Source organism: Ranitomeya variabilis, chromosome 4 (assembly GCF_051348905.1).
Source record: "Ranitomeya variabilis isolate aRanVar5 chromosome 4, aRanVar5.hap1, whole genome shotgun sequence".
In the NCBI taxonomy this organism is placed as follows: Eukaryota; Metazoa; Chordata; class Amphibia; order Anura; family Dendrobatidae; genus Ranitomeya; species Ranitomeya variabilis.
Genome location: NC_135235.1, coordinates 339,831,506 through 339,853,361, shown reverse-complemented (window position 1 = coordinate 339,853,361; position 21,856 = coordinate 339,831,506). Strand labels below are relative to the sequence as shown.

The window sequence follows — 21,856 nt, the reverse complement described above, 5'->3', positions numbered from 1 at the left end:
CCAATGTCGCCACTCCTCAAATGCCCACTTCATAGCCAACAACTCCCGATTACCAATATCATAATTCCGCTCGGCAGGCGAAAACTTTCTTGAAAAGAAAGCACATGGCTTCATCACAGAGCCATCAGAGCTTCTCTGCGACAAAACAGCCCCTGCTCCAATCTCAGAAGCATCAACCTCGACCTGGAAGGGGAGAGAGACATCTGGCTGACATAAGACTGGAGCTGAAGAAAACCGGTGCTTCAGCTCCCGAATGGCCTCCACGGCCGCAGGAGACCAATTAGTCACATCAGAACCCTTCTTGGTCAAATCCGTCAAAGGTTTAACCACGCTAGAAAAATTAGCGATGAAACGACGGTAAAAATTAGCAAACCCCAAGAACTTCTGAAGACTCTTAACAGACGTGGGCTGAGTCCAGTCATGAATAGCCTGGACCTTGACTGGGTCCATCTCCACAGTCGAAGGAGAAAAAATAAAACCCAAAAAGGAGACCTTCTGTACTCCGAAGAGGCATTTTGAGCCCTTCACAAATAAAGCATTAGCACGCAGGACCTGAAACACCATCCTGACCTGCTTCACATGGGACTCCCAATCATCAGAAAAGACCAAAATGTCATCCAAATAAACAATCATAAATTTATCCAGATATTCTCGGAAGATGTCATGCATGAAGGACTGAAGCACAGAAGGAGCATTAGAGAGTCCAAAAGGCATCACTAAGTACTCAAAATGGCCTTCGGGCGTATTAAATGCTGTTTTCCATTCATCTCCCTGCTTAATGCGCACAAGGTTATACGCACCACGGAGATCTATCTTGGTGAACCAACTGGCACCCTTAATCCGAGCAAACAAATCAGACAATAGTGGCAAAGGATACTGAAATTTGACTGTAATTTTATTCAGAAGACGATAATCTATACAAGGTCTCAAAGAACCGTCCTTCTTGGCCACAAAAAAAAATCCTGCACCAAGAGGGGAAGAGGATGGGCGAATATGTCCCTTCTCCAAAGACTCCTTTATATAACTCCGCATCGCGGCATGCTCTGGTATAGACAAATTAAAAAGTCGTCCCTTAGGGAATTTACTACCAGGAATTAAATTTATAGCACAGTCACAATCCCTATGAGGGGGCAGGGCACTGGACCTGGGCTCATCAAATACATCCTGGTAGTCAGACAAAAACTCAGGGACCTCAGAAGGAGTGGAAGAAGCAATAGACACCAACGGAGTATCGCCATGAATTCCCTGACAACCCCAACTTGACACAGACATAGCTTTCCAATCTAAAACTGGATTATGAGCTTGCAGCCATGGCAGACCCAAAACGACAACATCATGCAAATTATGCAGAACGAGAAAGCGAATCACCTCCTGATGTACGGGAGTCATGCACATGGTCATTTGCGTCCAATACTGAGGCTTATTCTCAGCCAATGGCGTAGCATCAATTCCCCTCAGAGGAATAGGAAATTCCAAAGGCTCCAGGACAAAACCACAGCGCCTGGCAAACGACAAATCCATCAGATTCAGGGCAGCACCCGAATCCACAAAAGCCATAACCGGGTAGGATGACAAAGAACAAATCAAAGTAACAGACAAAATAAATTTAGGCTGTATAGTACCAATGGTGACAGGTTTAGCGATTTTTTTTAAGCGTTTAGAGCATGCTGAGATAACATGAGTAGAATCACCACAGTAGAAGCACAACCCATTTTGACGTCTATGACTTTGTCGCTCAATTCTGGTCAGAGATCGGTCACATTGCATAGACTCAGGTCTCTGTCCAGAAAATACCGCCAAAGGATGAGCAGATTTGCGCTCCCGCAAACGCCGATCAACCTGAATGGCTAAAGCCATAGAATCACTCAGACTTGTAGGGGTGGGAAACCCCACCATAACATTCTTAACGGCCTCAGAAAGACCTTCTCTGAAATTTGCAGCCAGGGCACACTCATTCCACTGAGTAAGCACCGACCATTTCCGAAATTTTTGACAATACACCTCTGCTTCATCCTGACATTGAGAGATAGCCAGCAACGCTTTTTCTGCCTGATTCTCAAGATTAGGCTCCTCATAAAGCAGTCCAAGAGCCAGAAAAAAATGCATCTACATTAAGCAAAGCAGGATCTCCTGGCGCCAGAGAGAAAGCCCAATCTTGAGGGTCGCCACGCAACAAGGAGATAACAATTTTAACTTGCTGAGCGTAATCACCAGAGGAACGAGGTCTCAGAGATAGAAATAACTTACAATTATTCTTAAAATTTTGAAACCTAGATCTATCTCCAGAAAACAACTCAGGAATGGGTATCTTTGGTTCTGACATAGGGCTACGAATAACAAAATCCTGAATACTTTGCACCCGTGCAGTAAGATGATCCACACTAGAAGTCAGAGTCTGAACATTCATGTCTGCAGCTGAGCTCAAAACCACCCAGAGTTCAAGGGGATGAAAGAAGCTAAATAGACTGCAGCAAAGGAAAAGCGGGAGGAAAAAAAAAAAATGTACTCAGGTCTTCTTTTTATCCCACTTCTGCGATGCATTAAACACTTTTTGGCCTGCTATACTGTTATGATCCTTAGTGGTTGAGAATCACAAATTACTCCAGCTAAGTAACAAACATAGGACAAGCTCTAGGGAGGTGGCAAACTGGACTGACCGCAAATCTGAACCTATCCAAACACACTAGAAGTAGCCGGTGAACGTGCCTAAAAATCCTAGACGTCTCGAGCCAGCCTGAGGAACTAACTACCCCTAGAGAGAAAGAAAGACCTCTCTTGCCTCCAGAGAAATAATCCCCAAAGATATAGAAGCCCCCAACAGATAATAACGGTGAGGTAAGAGGAAGGCACATACACAGGGGTGAAAGCAGATTCAGCAAATGAGGCCCACTAATACTAGATAGCAGAAAATAGAAAAGGGAATCTATGCGGTCCGTAAAAAACCCTTACAAAATATCCACTCTGAGATTTCAAGAACCCCCACACCAACTAACGGTGTGGGGGGAGAAACTCAGTCCCCTAGAGCAACCAGCATAAAAGGAAATCACATTTTAGCGAGCTGGACTAAAAACAAAATGAACACTGATAATCAAAAAATGATCAAACAAAAACTTAGCTTGTCTTGGAGAGACTGGGAGCAAGGTAGCCACAAGGAATCTGAAGAGCACTGAATACATTGATAGCAGGCAAGGAACTGAGTCTCCAGGTGAGCTAAATAGGAAACCAACCAAGGATAACGAACCAGCTGATGCAGCCAACCTGCCGAAAGACAACACTACACAGTACCGCTTGTGACCACTAGAGGGAGCCCAAAAATAGAATTCACAACAGGATCCGTGGCCAATCCGCTGCGGATCCACACCCAAATCCGCACTGTGTGCACATGCCCTAACCCTAACCCTATCCCTAACCCTACCCCTAACCCTACCCCTAGTTCTAACCCTAGTTCTAACCCTAACCCTAGTGGAAAAAGAAAAAATATTTTCATTTTTTTATTATTGTCCCTACCTATGGGGGTGATATAGGGGGGGGTCATTTACTATTTTTTTTATTTTGATCACTGTGATAGGTTTTATCACAGTGATCAAACTATACCTGGTACGAATCTGCCGGCCGGCAGATTCGGCAGGCGCACTGCGCATGCGCCCGCCATTTTGGAAGATGGCGGCGCCCATGGAGAAGACGGATGGACACCGGGAGCCTCGGTAAGTATAAGGGGGTGGAGATCGGGGCACGGGGGGGCGTAGGAGCACGGGGGGTAGCATAGGAGCACGGGGGGAGCGGACAGGAGGACGGGGGAGCGGAGCACAAGACGGAGGGGAGCGGACCACAGATCGGTGGCTTGGGGGGGCGATCGGTGGGGTGGGGGGGGTCACATCAGTGTTTCCAGCCATGGCCGATGATATTGCAGCATCGGCCATGGCTGGATTGTAATATTTCACCAGTTGTTAGGTGAAATATTACAAATCGCTCTGATTGGCAGTTTCACTTTCAACAGCCAATCAGAGCGATCGTAGCCACGGGGGGGTGAAGCCACCCTCCCTGGGCTGAAGTACCACTCCCCCTGTCCCTGCAGATCGGGTGAAATTGGAGTTAACCCTTTCACCCGCTCTGCAGGGACGCGATCATTCCATGATGCCACATAGGCGTCACAGGTCGGATTGGCACCGACTTTCATGACGCCTACGTGGCGTCAAAGGTCGGGAAGGGGTTAAAGCCTGTTATGGCAGATTTGAGGCATTCTGAGGCGAGTGCTGAAGAAAAGAAGAGCCCACCCTCCCCCCCTTGTAATATTCTCCTTGTCGTGATGTTTATATTGTGGGAAAATCACCCAGTTTCTGGGTGGATTGTTTAATGGAGTCTTGGAATGTTTGGTTTTTATATGAATCGTTCAATTGGTATTTTTACTGATACGATTTAAGTTACCCAAGAATAAACATCACGGCCAATTTTATTCCACAAAATTTTGTCTTGTCTTTATTTTAGTATGAATGAGACTTGTGTTGCCATGCGTCGGTACGTCGCCACGTTGCATTGCGACGTGCGTTGTACGACGCTAGTGTGAAAGTAGCCTAACACTGATTCTGGGATTTCACTGTTCAGTGAAATGCAAATATTACATTACATTCATTTAGAATTTTATCTCTACTTCTACATAATAAATTGGGTAAATTTGGGAAAATGATAAGATGTTGTCTGTCAGTACGTAGTGAATAACGTGTACAATAAAGGGAATCAACTACAGCTCATGTACGGGAGTGGAGGGCCTACCAGAGGATTCACCTGTTCTCCTGTGGGCCAGTCCGAGCCTGGCAATTAGCATTAGCATTAATGTAATTTTCAAATCAAGAATCTACCAGTGTAAAACAATTATGCTTTTCTTTTCTTACTAAACACAAGGCATCACATATACTGTATATAAAAGATGAGTAAAGTACATCCATTACCTGTAACAGCACTAAAATGTATATATTGCGGTCTAAGTTTCCCTACATAGTTTCCTGATTCTTCTGTTTTCTCAACATCGAAGTCGCCACAATGACAAAAACATTTCATACAGGATGTACCGTAAGTGGAATTACAAGTAATAAACTCTTGCCAGGTAATGGACCTCTCTCATATTGAGATTAGTGTTAATATTCTTTTGAAAACATCTGTGGTTCCACTTTAGATTAGTACTATCATCCCTTCCTCCCCAAAAAGTATCCTCATGATCTAATCCTGTATGGTCTTACATCTCTAGAAGATAAATAAGGGGGTACATTGTAATGCGCTTTTAAAATTAGGTCCTCTGAAATTGGACTTAGGGTACAATTTCTTTTTACTTGCATTGGGTGATTAGTTACTGTTAAAAATGAATAGTGAGTTTGTTCCTCGTTTTTTAAGTTGGGTTATGAGTGTCTACATAGCTGGTTTGGTTTCATCTCTAGTATGACACAGGACATATCTGTAATGTGAAGCTTTACAGAGAAGTCAACACATACATGATACCAATTTTTGTATTCAGTATTTTGTACTGCAGTTTTAATATATTACAAGGACAAACATTTCATACCCAAAATCACACTGGTACCCCTCTCCCACACACAAAATGTAACTACCAATAAGCGCTTGCTTCCACAATATTACATGTCACGGAATTGCCGCTCTTTGTGAGAAATCTTTATTCTGTTTAGAGTCCATGTTTTGCTTAACCTGCAAAGGAACATATATTATGACATTCAGAAAGTACATTCATGCACCGTGAAATTATTCTACATCCCTCATAAATCATCCATATATTTGTTTAAGGCTACTTTCACACTAGTGTCGTGGACTGCACGTCGCTATGCGTCAATTTGTAGAAAAAATGCATCCTGCAAAAGTGCTTGCAGGATGCATTTTTTCTCCATAGACTAGCATTAGCGACGCAGTGTGACGCATTGCCACACGTCGCAACCGTCGTGCGACGGTTGCGTCATGTTGCGTTGGACCGTCGCAACCAAAAAACGTTGCATGCAACGTTTTTTGGTGCATCGTGTCCAGCATTTCCGACCGCGCATGCGCGGCCGGAACTCCGCCCCCTCCTCCCCGCACCTCACAATGGGGCAGGGGATGCGTTGTAAAACAGCATCCGCTGCCCCAGTTCTGCGGCGCTTTCACTGCTAGCGTCGGTACGTCGCAATGACGCAATTCGTCGTGCGTCGTACGACGCTAGTGTGAAAGTAGCCTAAGACAATAATCCATTGCTTTAGTTCAAACTCTCCAATGCCCCAAAACGTTCTACAGTATCTTGTGTAAGTTGGCTCAACCACATTCTCTCTCCATATTTTCTCAAATTTGCCTATGGCACCTTGTTTCGTGCATACATGGTTTTCCCATGGATAAAGAAAAAAAATATTTTAGGTTTAATCTCTTATGATATTAAGAGGCAGTGCAGACAATTGTTGGCCTGTATTTCATATATTACTGTATATGTACTTTCCTGTGCCATTATCTTTCAAGCCAAGGGCATTCCTCATCATATGTATCACTGTACTCTATTGATGTGACACCTCGGGCAAAGATACAAATCTGTCATTCCAATATCATGAGGGAGGGCTGGTGTTTTGTAGAATCAATTATCCAAATTTACATTCAGGAACAAACCTGAAGATTAGAGTGGACTAAACTAGGTATAGTAAAAGAGGAGAGTGCAAAAGAGCAACAAATATCAGACCCTATAGATGATAATAATAATCTTTATTTTTAGATAGCGCTAACATATTCCGCAGCGCTTTACAGTTTGCACACATCATCATCGCTGTCCCCGATGGGGCTCACAATCTAAATTCCCTATCTTGTCTTTGGAATGTGGGAGGAAACCGGAGAACCCGGAGGAAACCCACCTAAACACGGGGAGAACATACAAACTCCTTGCAGATGTTTTCCTTGGTGGGATTTGAACCCGGGACTCCAGCGCTGCAGTGGTAACCACTGAGCCACAGACATAATAGAATGAATACTTGTATAGAAAAGTAAAAATCCTACAGTGCAGTGAAAAACACAGGACAAGCAGCTAAACTGAGCACAGCCTAAAAACTGGCGTGATTCTCCCACTCAGATTCTCCCTCCCAGATACACATGTCTGCACAAGCCTTAGCTTGTGGGTGGGCATCATCCCAGCTGGCGGTATTATCTAACATTTCTCTAACCAGCATTGTTTCTACTTCCGTTAGTCTGCCATTGCGATGTTACAATTACTGACCGCTTCTGTTCCCCTCACTGACCATGGAGCTGTTTCTGCATGCCGTATTTTAGGTTATGCTCCGTCTAGCAGATCGGTCATTTTTTTCTTCACTGCATTATAGCATTTATACAAGTATTCATTCTATATGATAATCACAGTCCCGCCATTATTTTGATCTTGTTGTCTCGCCTGCACAACCTACTCACCCCCTTACTAGATATTGTGTCCTCGTTTGGTGCAGTCCTTTGTCTTGTGTAACTAATTTTTAATTGTTTTATTAAATATTACTGATATATTGATTTTTATGGCTTTTTTCTATATGGTAGTCTCCCAAATTATTAGTAGGATTTATAATTTTTGCCAAATCTGTATAACAAATGAAGATGTGACTTGCGATGGGGCTGCATTTATTGACATTGATGCTAATCTTTGCACTATCAAAGAGATGGAGGAAACCTGTTCGGGAAACTAATAAGAAGTCCTTGATACATACAGGAAGTTATTCCTGGAGAAGAGTCCACTTGTGTAATCACCTCTAGATTTTCCAGTATTATATGAGCGTTGCTGCTCCCTAATAGAAGAGATCTGATGATAGTATCGACCTTATGAAACCAGACTGGGGAATCACAAGTAGGGTTGAGCGAAACGGGTCGTTCATTTTCATAAGTCGCCGACTTTTGGCAAAGTCGGCGTCTCATGAAACCCGACCCGATCCCTGTGTGGGGTCGGCCATGCGGTACGCGATCTTGGCGCCAAAGTCGCGTTTCGTATGACGCGTTTAGCGCCATTTTTTCAGCCAATGAATGAGCGTGGGCAGAGTGATGACATAGGTCTTAGGGGAGTGAACGCCTTTCGTCATGTTATCGCTTGTGCGCAGTAGGGATTTGGAATGTGCAATACGAAATTTTCTGTGCTGGGACGGAGGGGGAGAGAGAGAGAGAGAGAGACAGAGAGAGAGAGAATTAAAAAAAAAAAAATTTCCTTCATTGGGTTTCGTGTTTCGGCCGAAACCCGACTTTTCACGGTGGTCGGCCGATTTCACTCGACTCGACTTTTAAGACAGTCGGGTTTCACAAAACCCGACTCGACACTAAAAAACTAAAGGTCGCTCAACCCTAATCACAAGTGATTTTCTTAAACCATGCTGTGTACTGTTCTTTAGATTGATGCAGATTGTACATAGTCAATGAAACCACTGAGAACATTTTTATTTACGCTCTCCATATTTTTCTTTCCATTTCAGAAAGTGCTTAAAACAATCAAACTGACACACTCCTCAAAAATGTTTCAGGAAAAGCGAGTTTTGTCCTCTACACCTATGCAAGTAACTTCATTCTTGAATACACAGTAAAACGCTTTTCCATTTTTAGTACTGTATCTCTCAGAAGTTTATAGATGACGACAAAATATCTATTAACCAAATTCACAAAAAAATATGTACACAGCTTACTGATTGGTCATGACTTGCAAGAAAAATACTTCCTCTGAAATTAAAACGACCTGTGAGATGGTTTCCAGCAAGGCATGAACACATGGAAGTGAAGTCAATGGAAAATTGCATGCAAACGCTCATGGATATATAGTGTCATCTTCAGTATGGAATTAAGCAGGAAGAACAGGTCACTCCTCTCGGTGGTGCTCAATCTACTGGCTTTGAGCTTCTCTGTGGCAGCTTTCTTTACAAGTTACTGGTGTGAAGGAACTCACAAAGTTGTGAAACCGCCCTGCTTGTCAGCAGTGAAAAGTAAAAACTGCCAAGTGCTAAGTCTAAACAGCACCGCCACAAACAGCGACGCAACTGACATCAATGGGACATTGGACCAGAACGTCGTTCACTACAACTGGGAGACGGGGGACGACAAGTATGCCTTCAAATACTTCCACACTGGCTTTTGGTTCTCCTGCGAAAAGCACCAAGGGGGTAAGTAAATCAAAAGCAGTGACCAGCATGATATCTGGTAAAGAGAATTCAGGGCAACACAAGCTATAAAACCTACAACACTGTATACAAGAGGCACGCAGCGGTAGGATACAAATCACTTTATGCTTTTAGTTATATTGTTCTCATCAAAATGAATTAATAAAGAACAAATTACATGAATAAAAATGAATAATAAAGAGTAGAGGGATGTGCCAAAGCTGAAAAATACAGTGCTGGATCATAAATATTCATTTAATGGTAGATATTAACATGCACTTGTGCATACAGATATAAGTTCAAATGAATAAAATATAACACGCTGGTGAGAAAAGAATGATGAACAGAATACAAATGTCTAGTGGCAAAAAAATAAATTCATTAGATCCAGTATACAGATCAATAGTTATTGCACAGAGTCAAACGTAAAGATCGTGTAAGGGGTCAAAGAGGTAGTTGACTAATGTTAGACCTGATACTGACCAGAGATAGCACACACCACAACCCCCTCACAGCACCCCAACACGTGTTCCGCTATCGCTACGCCAGTGAATCAGACACCTGCTATAGTTTAAAGAGGCACACCTCCTCCTCCCATCAAAGGTTTTATGCTCTTAATATAGTGCAGTCATATTATATATCACTTATTGCTTATAATGGCTCACTTTACCTTTTTACCAGATAATTCTTCTGTTTTCCATTATATCTAAAAAGTGACGAGCTGAATCCTTCTAAGCTCTATGTAGAAACAGGAGGTCAATTTTCCCAGTATGACTCATGAGTCACTGCAAATGTCCCTGACAGGAGGTAGGAGAGAGCAGCTGGGTCAGGAGGTGAAGAGGGGAATGATAAATGCAGGGACAAGAGACTTCCTGTTTCCACAGCAGAGAAAAGAAAAGAATTTGCTGGGTAGAAAGGCAAAATGAGCAATTGTAAGTGCACAGTGCCATATAATATGATGATTGCAATATATTAAAAGGATATAAACTTTGTTGAGAACAGTGCTTCTTTAAGGTCGGGTTAAGACAAAAACCCAGGCGAGTCGTGTCCACAAATTGTGTATGTTACTGGCTCCGTTTGCTTGTCCAGGTATCGAACGAGTGCAGGAGCTGCCTGCCATTTACATGATCTAGTCTGGCCTGTAAATCAGACCAAAGTAATGCATGCTGCAATGTTTACAAGCAGACAATTGGTCCATGTGGTAAATCAGCCGTCTGCACTGGCACATTGGCTGTAATGGATGTGTGTGCTCTCTGCGTACGGTCCATGGCGCACACGGACAGCACATGTACATACACTCACCGGCCACTTTATTAGGTACACCTGTCCAACTTCTTGTTAACACTTAATTTCTAATCAGCCAATCACATGGCGGCAACTCAGTGCATTTAGGCATGTAGACATGGTCAAGACAATCTCCTGCAGTTCAAACCGAGCATCAGTATGGGGAAGAAAGGTGATTTGAGTGCCTTTGAACGTGGCATGGTTGTTGGTGCCAGAAGGGCTGGTCTGAGTATTTCAGAAACTGCTGATCTACTGGGATTTTCACGCACAACCATCTCTAGGGTTTACAGAGAATGGTCCGAAAAAGAAAAAAAATCCAGTGAGCGGCAGTTCTGTGGGCGGAAATGCCTTGTTGATGCCAGAGGTCAGAGGAGAATGGGCAGACTGGTTCGAGCTGATAGAAAGGCAACAGTGACTCAAATCGCCACCCGTTACAACCAAGGTAGGCCTAAGAGCATCTCTGAACGCACAGTGCGTCGAACTTTGAGGCAGATGGGCTACAGCAGCAGAAGACCACACCGGGTACCACTCCTTTCAGCTAAGAACAGGAAACTGAGGCTACAATTTGTACAAGCTCATCGAAATTGGACAGTAGAAGATTGGAAAAACGTTGCTTGGTCTGATGAGTCTCGATTTCTGCTGCGACATTCGGATGGTAGGGTCAGAATTTGGCGTAAACAACATGAAAGCATGGATCCATCCTGCCTTGTATGGAGCATCTTTGGGATGTGCAGCCGACAAATCTGCGGCAACTGTGTGATGCCATCATGTCAATATGGACCAAAATCTCTGAGGAATGCTTCCAGCACCTTGTTGAATCTATGCCACGAAGAATTGAGGCAGTTCTGAAGGCAAAAGGGGGTCCAACCCGTTACTAGCATGGTGTACCTAATAAAGTGGCCGGTGAGTGTATATTACGCTTTTCTAACTGAGCTCTATAAAAGGGATTTTCTTTTGTTAACCAGAAAAGGTGCAATACAAGCTGTAGTTCAATAGCATTAATACAACCCCCTCTAATGGTATCTTCACACGTTGTGTTTTTGCAGCATTTTTTGCTTGTTTATGCAAATTTTAAGCTGCGTTTTACAGCACCAGCAAAGTCTATGGGATCTTAGAAATCTCATGCACATACATTGTTTTTTTTTCTTGACTGATTTGGAAAACCTGCTGCGTTTTTGCAGACTGCAGCATGTCACTTCTTTCAGCGTTTATTTAACCACAGGAAACAATGGGTACGTGCAAAAATGCAGCAAATATTCAGCAACTATTCAGCAAGGTATCAGTATTTTGCGGCGCTTTTTATGCAAAAACCTAAGTATGTTGCATCATGATTTTTTTGGGCCACTAAACTTTCTCAACATGCACAAGAGACCACAAAAACATAGCAAAAAAAACCAGAGCAAAAACTCGGCAAAACCTGCTTTTTGTAAGCAGCTTCTTTACCACCAAGAAAGCAGGTTATGCCTGCAGAAAATTCTGCAGTGAAAACAAAATGTGTGAACATAGCCTTTGGGTAAGTTCACACAGGGTGTTTTTTCTGCTAATTTTCAGCTGCTTTTTACAGTACTAGCAAAGCCTATGAAATTTCAGAAATCTCATGCACACACATTGGTTTTTTGTGTGATCAGGATTTTGTGCTTTGCTGCATTTTTTGGACATAGAGCTTCTTTCAGCATTTTTTCAGCATTTTTCACCCATTGACTTGAATGGGTGTTGAAAAAAACCCTGCAAAAACGCAGGTATCATTATTTGCTGCGTTTTTGCTGCTGAAAAGTCAAGGACATTAGCATGGACAAAGAGAAAGGAAAAAACTGCACAAAAACGAACCAAATCCGCAACAAAAAATGCACCTAAACCTGCGTTTTTGCTGCAGCTTCTTTCCTGCCAAGAAGATCAGGTTTTGCTGCAGAAAAAAAAACCGCAAAAACGTCCTGTGTGAACGTACCCTAAGGCCGGTTTCACACTTCAGTGGCTCCGGTACGTGTGGTGACACTTTCCTCACGTACCGGAGACACTGACACACGTAGACACATTAAAATAAATGTGTCTCTGCACATGTCAGCGTGTTTTCATGGACTGTATGTCCATGTGCAAAACACGGAGACATGTCAGTGTTCGTGGGAGCGCACGGATCACACGTACCCATTAAAGTCAATGGGTGCGTGTAAACACGTACCGCACACGGATGCCGTCCGTGTTCTTTTTTAAGTCATAGGGTTAAAATTGAAACAAATTGTTGCAATACACGGACAGCACACGGACAATAAACACGGACACACGGATAGCACAAGGATGACACACGGATGGCCTACGTGCACACACGGACACGGATAGCTCTGGGACCATTTCTTCAGGTACCGGAAATATCTGGACGTGTGAGACTTGCCGAATATTGTTTTTAGACAAAGTATTTTCTAAATCTATTCTCTTTGAGCCTCATTGACTCTTTGTCAGATTCCCTGTGGCCTCCACTCCGGCAGCATTCAGCCACAGGGCCCTGATGACAAGAAAAGAGGGCTGTCTACTCTGGGGAACTAACGCCGCATTGACTAGTCAAAGCCCTCATTAGCATAGGGAAAGCGGAGGTTATAAAGCGTTTTTTAAAGCATTTATTTATATGAATGATGTTATACAGGGCTGGTAAGGGGAGATTAATCACACATGGCTGAATGCTGCTGGAGTGGAGGCAACGGGGTATCCCACAGGTTTCCATTAACTTTGTTCTAATCGATAAACATAAAACCACATTCTATAAATGATGTATGTAACATAATGTAAAACTTATATTAAAAGCAGGGCCGTATTTGCCACTAGGTACTTGAGGGCACGTGCCTAGGGCGGGATGATGCGGGGGGGGGTGGCACCAGAGCAGGGGGTTTTTTTGTTATAAAGTCCGGGCCTGGGTCACCTTTAAATCCCCGCCCGCCCGCTTGCCTCCTTGCCGACATCATACAGTATGATTCATACTCACCTACTCCAGCGATGCCTGGTCTGGTCTCAGCGACGGCAGATCGTCCTGTGTGACCGGTCACGTGGTACCGCTAATTAAGGTGATGAATATGGATGCATATTCATGACCTTAATGAGCGGTACCGCGTGACCGCTTACACAGGACAAGGGTGCTGTGCTGGGACAGAGGTGAAGGATTCCGTTCTGCGCGGTGTGGAAAAGGTGAGTATGATGACAGCCAGGGAGGACTGGGGGAGGATGAAGGAGGACGGGGAGCCGAGCCATACAAGATGGGTGCGGCGGGGAGCCGATGAGCCATGCATGGAGGGGGCCAGGGGGAGAGATGAGCCGTGCAAGATGAGAGCCGATGAGCCACGCATATGGGGGGATGGGAGATGAGCCAGTGCCACCCATGCATATGCAGCGCCCCAGAGTCCTGGTCGTTGCAGTACTGTGGCTCCGCCACTAAGGGGAGCCATGGTGCGTTCGATGGCACTGAAGGAGTTCCTCTGAACAGGTATCACAGACACCAATATGTTTCACAGCAGGGCCTCCGGGGGGAGCTAAGGGTGCTATTCATTAGGCCACTCCCCACCATAGTGGGTAAACTGGGGGTCAGGCAGGAAGTTAGACAGAACGCTGACTGGATTGAACGAAGCAACACCTAGTGAGAGAGGGTGTTGTGGAGGAAGAGACAGTAGGGTCTCTGCCAGGGGTGGGATCCTGGCAGAGGCTTGGCATTGGAAAGAACGTAACGGGACCGTGCCTGCTCAGCATAGCGGCGGTGCCCAAGAAAGGACTAGAAGCGAGATAGATTGTGCTGAGTGAGAAACGAGATCAAGCAGAAGGAGAATACCAGCAGGGGTTTTGTTGAAAGAGGCAGCACCTTGCTGAGGCGCATTACCGGTGGCCGGAACGCCGAGGGAGTGGAATAAGATACAGCTTTAAGCCATACTCCAAACAGCGGCAGGACAGTCAGTCTCAGGCGGGCTGTCTACCACATATCACCTATGAAGTCTTGGGGGGCAATTGCGGGAGAGGGGCGTCTGTTGTGAATTTGCTTTTTGCTCCCTCTAGTGGTTACTAGTTTTTTGACTCTGGTTTTTCTGTCATTCCTTTTATCCGCACCTGGGTCGTTAGTTAGGGGTGTTGCTATATAAGCTCCCTGGACCTTCAGTTCTATGCCTGGCAACGTAGTTATCAGAGCTAGTCTGCTGTGCTCTTGTCTACTGATCCTGGTTCCAGTTATATCAGCTAAGTCTGCCTTTTGCTTTTTGCTATTTGTTTTGGTTTTGTATTTTTGTCCAGCTTGTTCCAAATCTATATCCTGACCTTTGCTGGAAGCTCTAGGGGGCTGGTGTTCTCCCCCCGGACCGTTAGACGGTTCGGGGGTTCTTGAATTTCCAGTGTGGATTTTGATAGGGTTTTTGTTGACCATATAAGTTACCTTTCTTTATTCTGCTATCAGTAAGCGGGCCTCTCTGTGCTAAACCTGGTTCATTTCTGTGTTTGTCATTTCCTCTTACCTCACCGTTATTATTTGTGGGGGGCTTCTATCCAGCTTTGGGGTCCCCTTCTCTGGAGGCAAGAAAGGTCTTTGTTTTCCTCTACTAGGGGTAGCTAGATTCTCCGGCTGGCGCGTGTCATCTAGAATCAACGTAGGAATGATCCCCGGCTACTTCTAGTGTTGGCGTTAGGAGTAGATATATGGTCAACCCAGTTACCACTGCCCTATGAGCTGGATTTTTGTATTCTGCAGACTTCCACGTTCCTCTGAGACCCTCGCCATTGGGGTCATAACAGTTTGCCAGGCCAGTATTAAATGTTTAATGCATTGCAGAAGAGGGATTATATAAAGAAGATTCTGAGTTTTTTTTTTGTTTTTTTTTTCTTCTTCCCCTTTACCTCAGAGTGGCTATGCTTGCTGCAGACATGAATGTCCAGACCTTGATTACAAGTGTGGACCAGCTGGCTACTCGTGTGCAGGGCATACAAGACTATGTTATCAGAAATCCTAGGTCAGAACCTAAAATACCGATTCCTGAACTGTTTTCCGGAGACAGGTTTAAGTTTAGGAATTTCAGGAATAATTGTAAATTGTTTTTGTCCCTGAGACCCTGTTCATCTGGAGACTCTGCTCAGCAAGTAAAAATTATTATTTCGTTCTTACGGGGCGACCCTCAGGATTGGGCTTTTTCGCTGGCGCCAGGAGATCCGGCATTGGCTGATATTGATGCGTTTTTTCTGGCGCTCGGTTTACTTTATGAGGAACCCAATCTTGAGATTCAGGCAGAAAAGGCCTTGCTGGCTATGTCTCAGGGGCAGGACGAGGCTGAGGTGTATTGCCAAAAATTTCGGAAATGGTCCGTGCTGACACATTGGAACGAGTGTGCACTGGCCGCTAATTTTAGAAATGGCCTTTCTGAAGCCATTAAGAATGTTATGGTGGGTTTTCCCATTCCCACAGGTCTGAATGATGCTATGGCACTGGCTATTCAAATTGACCGGCGGTTGCGGGAGCGCAAAACCGCAAATTCCCTCATGGTGTTGTCTGAACAGACACCTGATTTAATGCAATGTGATAGAATCCTGACTAGAAATGAGCGGAAAATTCATAGACGCCGGAATGGCTTGTGCTACTACTGTGGTGATTCTACACATGTTATCTCAGCATGCTCTAAACGTATAGCTAAGGTTGTTAGTCCTGTCACCGTTGGTAATTTGCAACCTAAATTTATTCTGTCTGTAACTTTGATTTGCTCACTGTCGTCTTATCCTGTCATGGCGTTTGTTGATTCAGGTGCTGCCCTGAGTCTTATGGATCTGTCATTTGCTAAGCGCTGTGGTTTTACTCTTGAACCATTAGAAAATCCTATTCCTCTTAGGGGTATTGATGCTACGCCATTGGCAGCAAATAAACCGCAGTATTGGACACAGGTTACCATGTGCATGACTCCTGAACACCGCGAGGTGATACGTTTCCTGGTTTTACATAAAATGCATGATTTGGTTGTTTTAGGGCTGCCATGGTTACAGACCCATAATCCAGTCCTGGACTGGAAGGCTATGTCAATCTCTAGTTGGGGCTGTCGTGGTATTCATGGGGATTCCCTGCCTGTGTCTATTGCTTCTTCTACGCCTTCGGAAGTTCCTGAGTATTTGTCTGATTATCAGGATGTCTTCAGTGAGTCTGAGTCCAGTGCACTGCCTCCTCATAGGGACTGTGACTGTGCTATAGATTTGATCCCAGGCAGTAAATTTCCTAAGGGAAGACTGTTTAATCTGTTGGTACCTGAACATACCGCTATGCGTTCATATATCAAGGAGTCTCTGGAGAAAGGACATATTCGTCCGTCTTCTTCCCCTCTTGGTGCGGGATTCTTTTTTGTGGCAAAAAAGGACGGATCTTTGAGGCCTTGTATTGATTATCGGCTTTTAAATAAGATCACTGTCAAATTTCAGTATCCTTTACCGCTGTTGTCTGACTTGTTTGCCCGGATTAAAAGTGCCAAGTGGTTCACCAAGATAGACCTTCGTGGTGCGTACAACCTTGTGCGCATTAAGCAAGGTGATGAATGGAAAACCGCATTCAATACGCCCGAAGGTCATTTTGAGTACTTGGTGATGCCTTTTGGGCTCTCCAATGCGCCTTCAGTTTTTCAGTCCTTTATGCATGACATTTTCCGGAAGTATCTGGATAAATTTTTGATTGTTTATCTGGATGATATTTTGGTTTTTTCTGATAATTGGGATTCGCATGTGGAGCAGGTCAGGTTGGTCTTTAAAATTTTGCGTGAAAATTCTTTGTTTGTCAAGGGCTCAAAGTGTCTCTTTGGTGTACAGAAGGTTCCCTTTTTGGGGTTCATTTTTTCCCCTTCTGCTGTGGAGATGGACCCAGTCAAGGTCCGAGCTATTCTTGATTGGACTCAGCCCTCGTCAGTTAAGAGTCTTCAGAAGTTCTTGGGTTTCGCTAACTTCTACCGTCGTTTTATCGCTAATTTTTCTAGCATTGTGAAACCTTTGACGGATATGACCAAGAAGGGCTCCGATGTAGCTAACTGGGCTCCTGCTGCCGTGGAGGCTTTCCAGGAGTTGAAACGCCGGTTTACTTCGGCGCCTGTTTTGTGCCAGCCCGATGTCTCACTTCCCTTTCAGGTTGAGGTGGATGCTTCAGAGATTGGAGCAGGGGCCGTTTTGTCGCAGAGAGGCCCTGGTTGCTCTGTTATGAAACCTTGTGCCTTTTTCTCTAGGAAGTTTTCGCCTGCCGAGCGAAATTATGATGTGGGCAATCGGGAGTTGTTGGCCATGAAATGGGCATTTGAGGAGTGGCGTCATTGGCTCGAGGGTGCTAAGCATCGTGTGGTGGTCTTGACTGATCACAAAAATCTGATGTATCTCGAGTCTGCTAAACGCCTTAATCCGAGACAGGCCCGCTGGTCATTGTTTTTCTCCCGCTTTGATTTTGTTGTCTCGTATTTACCAGGTTCAAAGAATGTGAAGGCCGATGCTCTTTCTAGGAGCTTTGTGCCTGATGCTCCTGAAGTCGCTGATCCTGTTGGTATTCTTAAAGATGGAGTTATCTTGTCAGCTATTTCTCCGGATCTGCGACGTGTGTTGCAGAGATTTCAGGCTGATAGGCCTGAGTCTTGTCCACCTGACAGACTGTTTGTCCCGGATAAGTGGACCAGCAGAGTAATTTCCGAGGTTCATTCCTCGGTGTTGGCAGGTCACCCGGGAATTTTTGGCACCAGAGATCTGGTGGCCAGGTCCTTTTGGTGGCCTTCCTTGTCAAGGGATGTGCGGTCATTTGTGCAGTCCTGTGGGACTTGTGCTCGAGCTAAGCCTTGCTGTTCTCGTGCCAGCGGTTTGCTCTTGCCCTTGCCTGTCCCGAAGAGACCTTGGACACATATCTCCATGGATTTCATTTCTGATCTTCCGCTATCTCAGGGCATGTCCGTTATCTGGGTGATATGTGATCGCTTCTCCAAGATGGTCCATTTGGTTCCTTTGCCTAAGCTGCCTTCCTCTTCCGATCTGGTTCCTGTGTTTTTCCAGAACGTGGTTCGTTTGCACGGCATCCCTGAGAATATTGTGTCAGACAGAGGATCCCAGTTCGTTTCCAGGTTCTGGCGATCCTTTTGTAGTAGGATGGGCATTGATTTGTCGTTTTCGTCTGCTTTCCATCCTCAGACTAATGGACAGACGGAGCGAACCAATCAGACTTTGGAGGCTTATTTGAGGTGTTTTGTCTCTGCTGATCAGGACGATTGGGTGACATTCTTGCCGTTGGCTGAGTTTGCCCTTAACAATCGGGCTAGTTCCGCCACCTTGGTTTCGCCTTTTTTCTGCAACTCTGGTTTCCATCCTCGCTTTTCTTCGGGTCATGTGGAGCCTTCTGACTGTCCTGGGGTGGATTCTGTGGTGGATAGGTTGCAGCGGATCTGGAATCATGTGGTGGACAACTTGAAGTTGTCACAGGAGAGGGCTCAGCGCTTTGCCAACCGCCGCCGCGGTGTGGGTCCCCGACTACGCGTTGGGGATTTGGTATGGCTTTCTTCCCGCTTTGTTCCTATGAAGGTCTCCTCTCCCAAATTTAAACCTCGTTTTATTGGGCCTTACAAGATATTGGAAATCCTTAATCCTGTGTCTTTTCGTCTGGATCTTCCTGTGTCGTTTGCTATTCACAATGTATTTCATAGGTCCTTGTTGCGGCGGTACATTGTGCCTGTAGTTCCTTCTGCTGAGCCTCCTGCTCCGGTGTTGGTTGAGGGCGAGTTGGAGTACGTGGTGGAGAAGATCTTGGATTCTCGCCTCTCCAGGCGGAGGCTTCAGTACCTGGTCAAGTGGAAGGGCTATGGTCAGGAGGATAATTCCTGGGTGGTCGCCTCTGATGTTCATGCGGCCGATTTAGTTCGTGCCTTTCATGCCGCTCATCCTGATCGCCCTGGTGGTCGTGGTGAGGGTTCGGTGACCCCTCACTAAGGGGGGGGTACTGTTGTGAATTTGCTTTTTGCTCCCTCTAGTGGTTACTAGTTTTTTGACTCTGGTTTTTCTGTCATTCCTTTTATCCGCACCTGGGTCGTTAGTTAGGGGTGTTGCTATATAAGCTCCCTGGACCTTCAGTTCTATGCCTGGCAACGTAGTTATCAGAGCTAGTCTGCTGTGCTCTTGTCTACTGATCCTGGTTCCAGTTATATCAGCTAAGTCTGCCTTTTGCTTTTTGCTATTTGTTTTGGTTTTGTATTTTTGTCCAGCTTGTTCCAAATCTATATCCTGACCTTTGCTGGAAGCTCTAGGGGGCTGGTGTTCTCCCCCCGGACCGTTAGACGGTTCGGGGGTTCTTGAATTTCCAGTGTGGATTTTGATAGGGTTTTTGTTGACCATATAAGTTACCTTTCTTTATTCTGCTATCAGTAAGCGGGCCTCTCTGTGCTAAACCTGGTTCATTTCTGTGTTTGTCATTTCCTCTTACCTCACCGTTATTATTTGTGGGGGGCTTCTATCCAGCTTTGGGATCCCCTTCTCTGGAGGCAAGAAAGGTCTTTGTTTTCCTCTACTAGGGGTAGCTAGATTCTCCGGCTGGCGCGTGTCATCTAGAATCAACGTAGGAATGATCCCCGGCTACTTCTAGTGTTGGCGTTAGGAGTAGATATATGGTCAACCCAGTTACCACTGCCCTATGAGCTGGATTTTTGTATTCTGCAGACTTCCACGTTCCTCTGAGACCCTCGCCATTGGGGTCATAACAGGCGTCTCTAGGGTCCCGGAAGAACTCCAGGCCTACCTGACAAACGGGTGCCGTTCTTACTGTAACATCAGGAAGGGACGGAAGATTAGCAGAAGACCAGTTAATCGAGTTGTGAGGGAACTTAAGAAACAGACACAACAATTGTGGGGTACTTTCCGTGAGCACAGCAGGGAAGGACTACAACACACAGCGCTAAGAAGGAAGGCACTGATTTCCACCTGTGAAGAGAACTCTGGAGGTGCCATTGGACCGGCCGGACTTGCGCAGCCTGGTGAACCGTATTCTGGACTGAGGACTCAGAGATCTCCAGTAAAGAGGTAAAAAGACTGCAACCTGGTGTCCTCGTTATTTACCGCGACCTGCACCCCACAACTGCACCGCTACACCACCCTTATCACCACTTATTTCACCGGACGTCCCCCACTGACGGACAGGGCCACGGACCGGGTCTAGCCACCGTGACAACCCCAGGACTGAGACCTAGAGGCCCGGCTCCGGGTACCCCTCGGCCCTGCGGCGGTGTGGGGGCGCTCCAAACTTGGCGTCACGAACAGGATCTACTTAAGCCTGAAGAATCAGGTCATGTGTGCCTAGAGACTGTGATTTACTGTGCTTGGACTGTACTTTATTGCAAAGACTGTGTTGCGCCAGTTGCCGCCAAAATCCGCCGCCATTGCAGCGCTGAGGAGAGCGCAGGGAGAGAGGAGGGGCGTGAAGTGGGCGTAGGCAAGCTGGAGAGCGCGAACAGCAATGGCCGCCCAGTCTAAGTATTTCTGTGCCCTGAGGACGTGCCCGTCAACAGCCGAGGTCCGCCTCCTGATCCTGGTTGGAGGGTGGAGGCCATGGGGACGGGGCCGCCCACGAAAGAGACCGCGAAAAGAGGACATTGGAGGAAAAATAAAGATGGCGACACCAGGAGCACCACGCGGAGCTGACCCGGCCCGACCTGAGGCTGCGCAACCCGAGACAACCTCAGAGACGCCAACGCTGCCGGGCCTGACCCTCGCAGAGCCACCCATGGGTCGACCCCCGTTGCCGCTGTCTGCAGAACGTGTGGCTGCGGCCGAGGCCCGACAGCTAGCCCGCCGGCTGAGGGCCGATGCCCACGTACTCACATGGCTGGGCCAGCCCACAGAGATCCGTCTGTCCCCAGTGTCCCCTGTCGCCACCCACCCGGCCGTGGCTGGAGGCATGTCACCGACGCCGGACTTGAAGATTTTACCAGATGCTGAACATCTGCGGCGTCTGATGGCCGCATGGAGGAGCCGACCCCAGCCTGCGGAACAGGTTGACTTGATCAGCGCTCCGGAGATCCCGTCCTCGCACTGGGGTGTAGTAGTGGCCTTTAATCCCCAGTGCGGAAGAGGAGTGATCCAGGAGATTGGGGAGCCGCTGCAAGTCCGCGTAGACCGGGAGGAAGTGGAGCCCTGTGCCGGGAGGTTCGATCGCGATCTGGAGCCCGGTGATGCTGTCACCTATACGAGATGGAGGAGGGACGCTGGTGAGACGGGCTGGGTCGCCCGAGGCGTCCAGCGGTGCATCGCTCTTCAAGCTGCTGCTGATATGCCGGAAGGAGGTGATTCCATGGGGAAAGCTGCAGAGCCTGATCCCGCGGAGCCTCGAGGGAGCCGATCTCGCCGTGCCCCGGAGGGACGTGTGCGGTTACCAACAAGGAGGATCTCCCGGCGAGGGATTTTATCACTACTAGGACCGGAACCGCGCCCTGGCTCACCAGTGCGATCTGTTGGCC

At 46.3% G+C, this 21,856-nt stretch overlaps 1 protein-coding gene across 7 annotated transcripts in view; it reads left to right on the top strand.

The window, feature by feature from the left end:
• LOC143764740 (germ cell-specific gene 1-like protein) overlaps positions 1-21,856 on the top strand; it is a 156,519-nt gene that overhangs the window by 59,904 nt on the left and 74,759 nt on the right. For all 7 annotated transcript variants that reach the window (XM_077250652.1, XM_077250649.1, XM_077250651.1 and 4 more), the window contains one exon: positions 8,451-9,128. In XM_077250652.1, coding sequence (XP_077106767.1) covers positions 8,804-9,128 — 325 coding nt within the window. In that variant the 5' untranslated portion in view covers positions 8,451-8,803. The remainder of the gene's footprint in view (positions 1-8,450; positions 9,129-21,856) is intronic.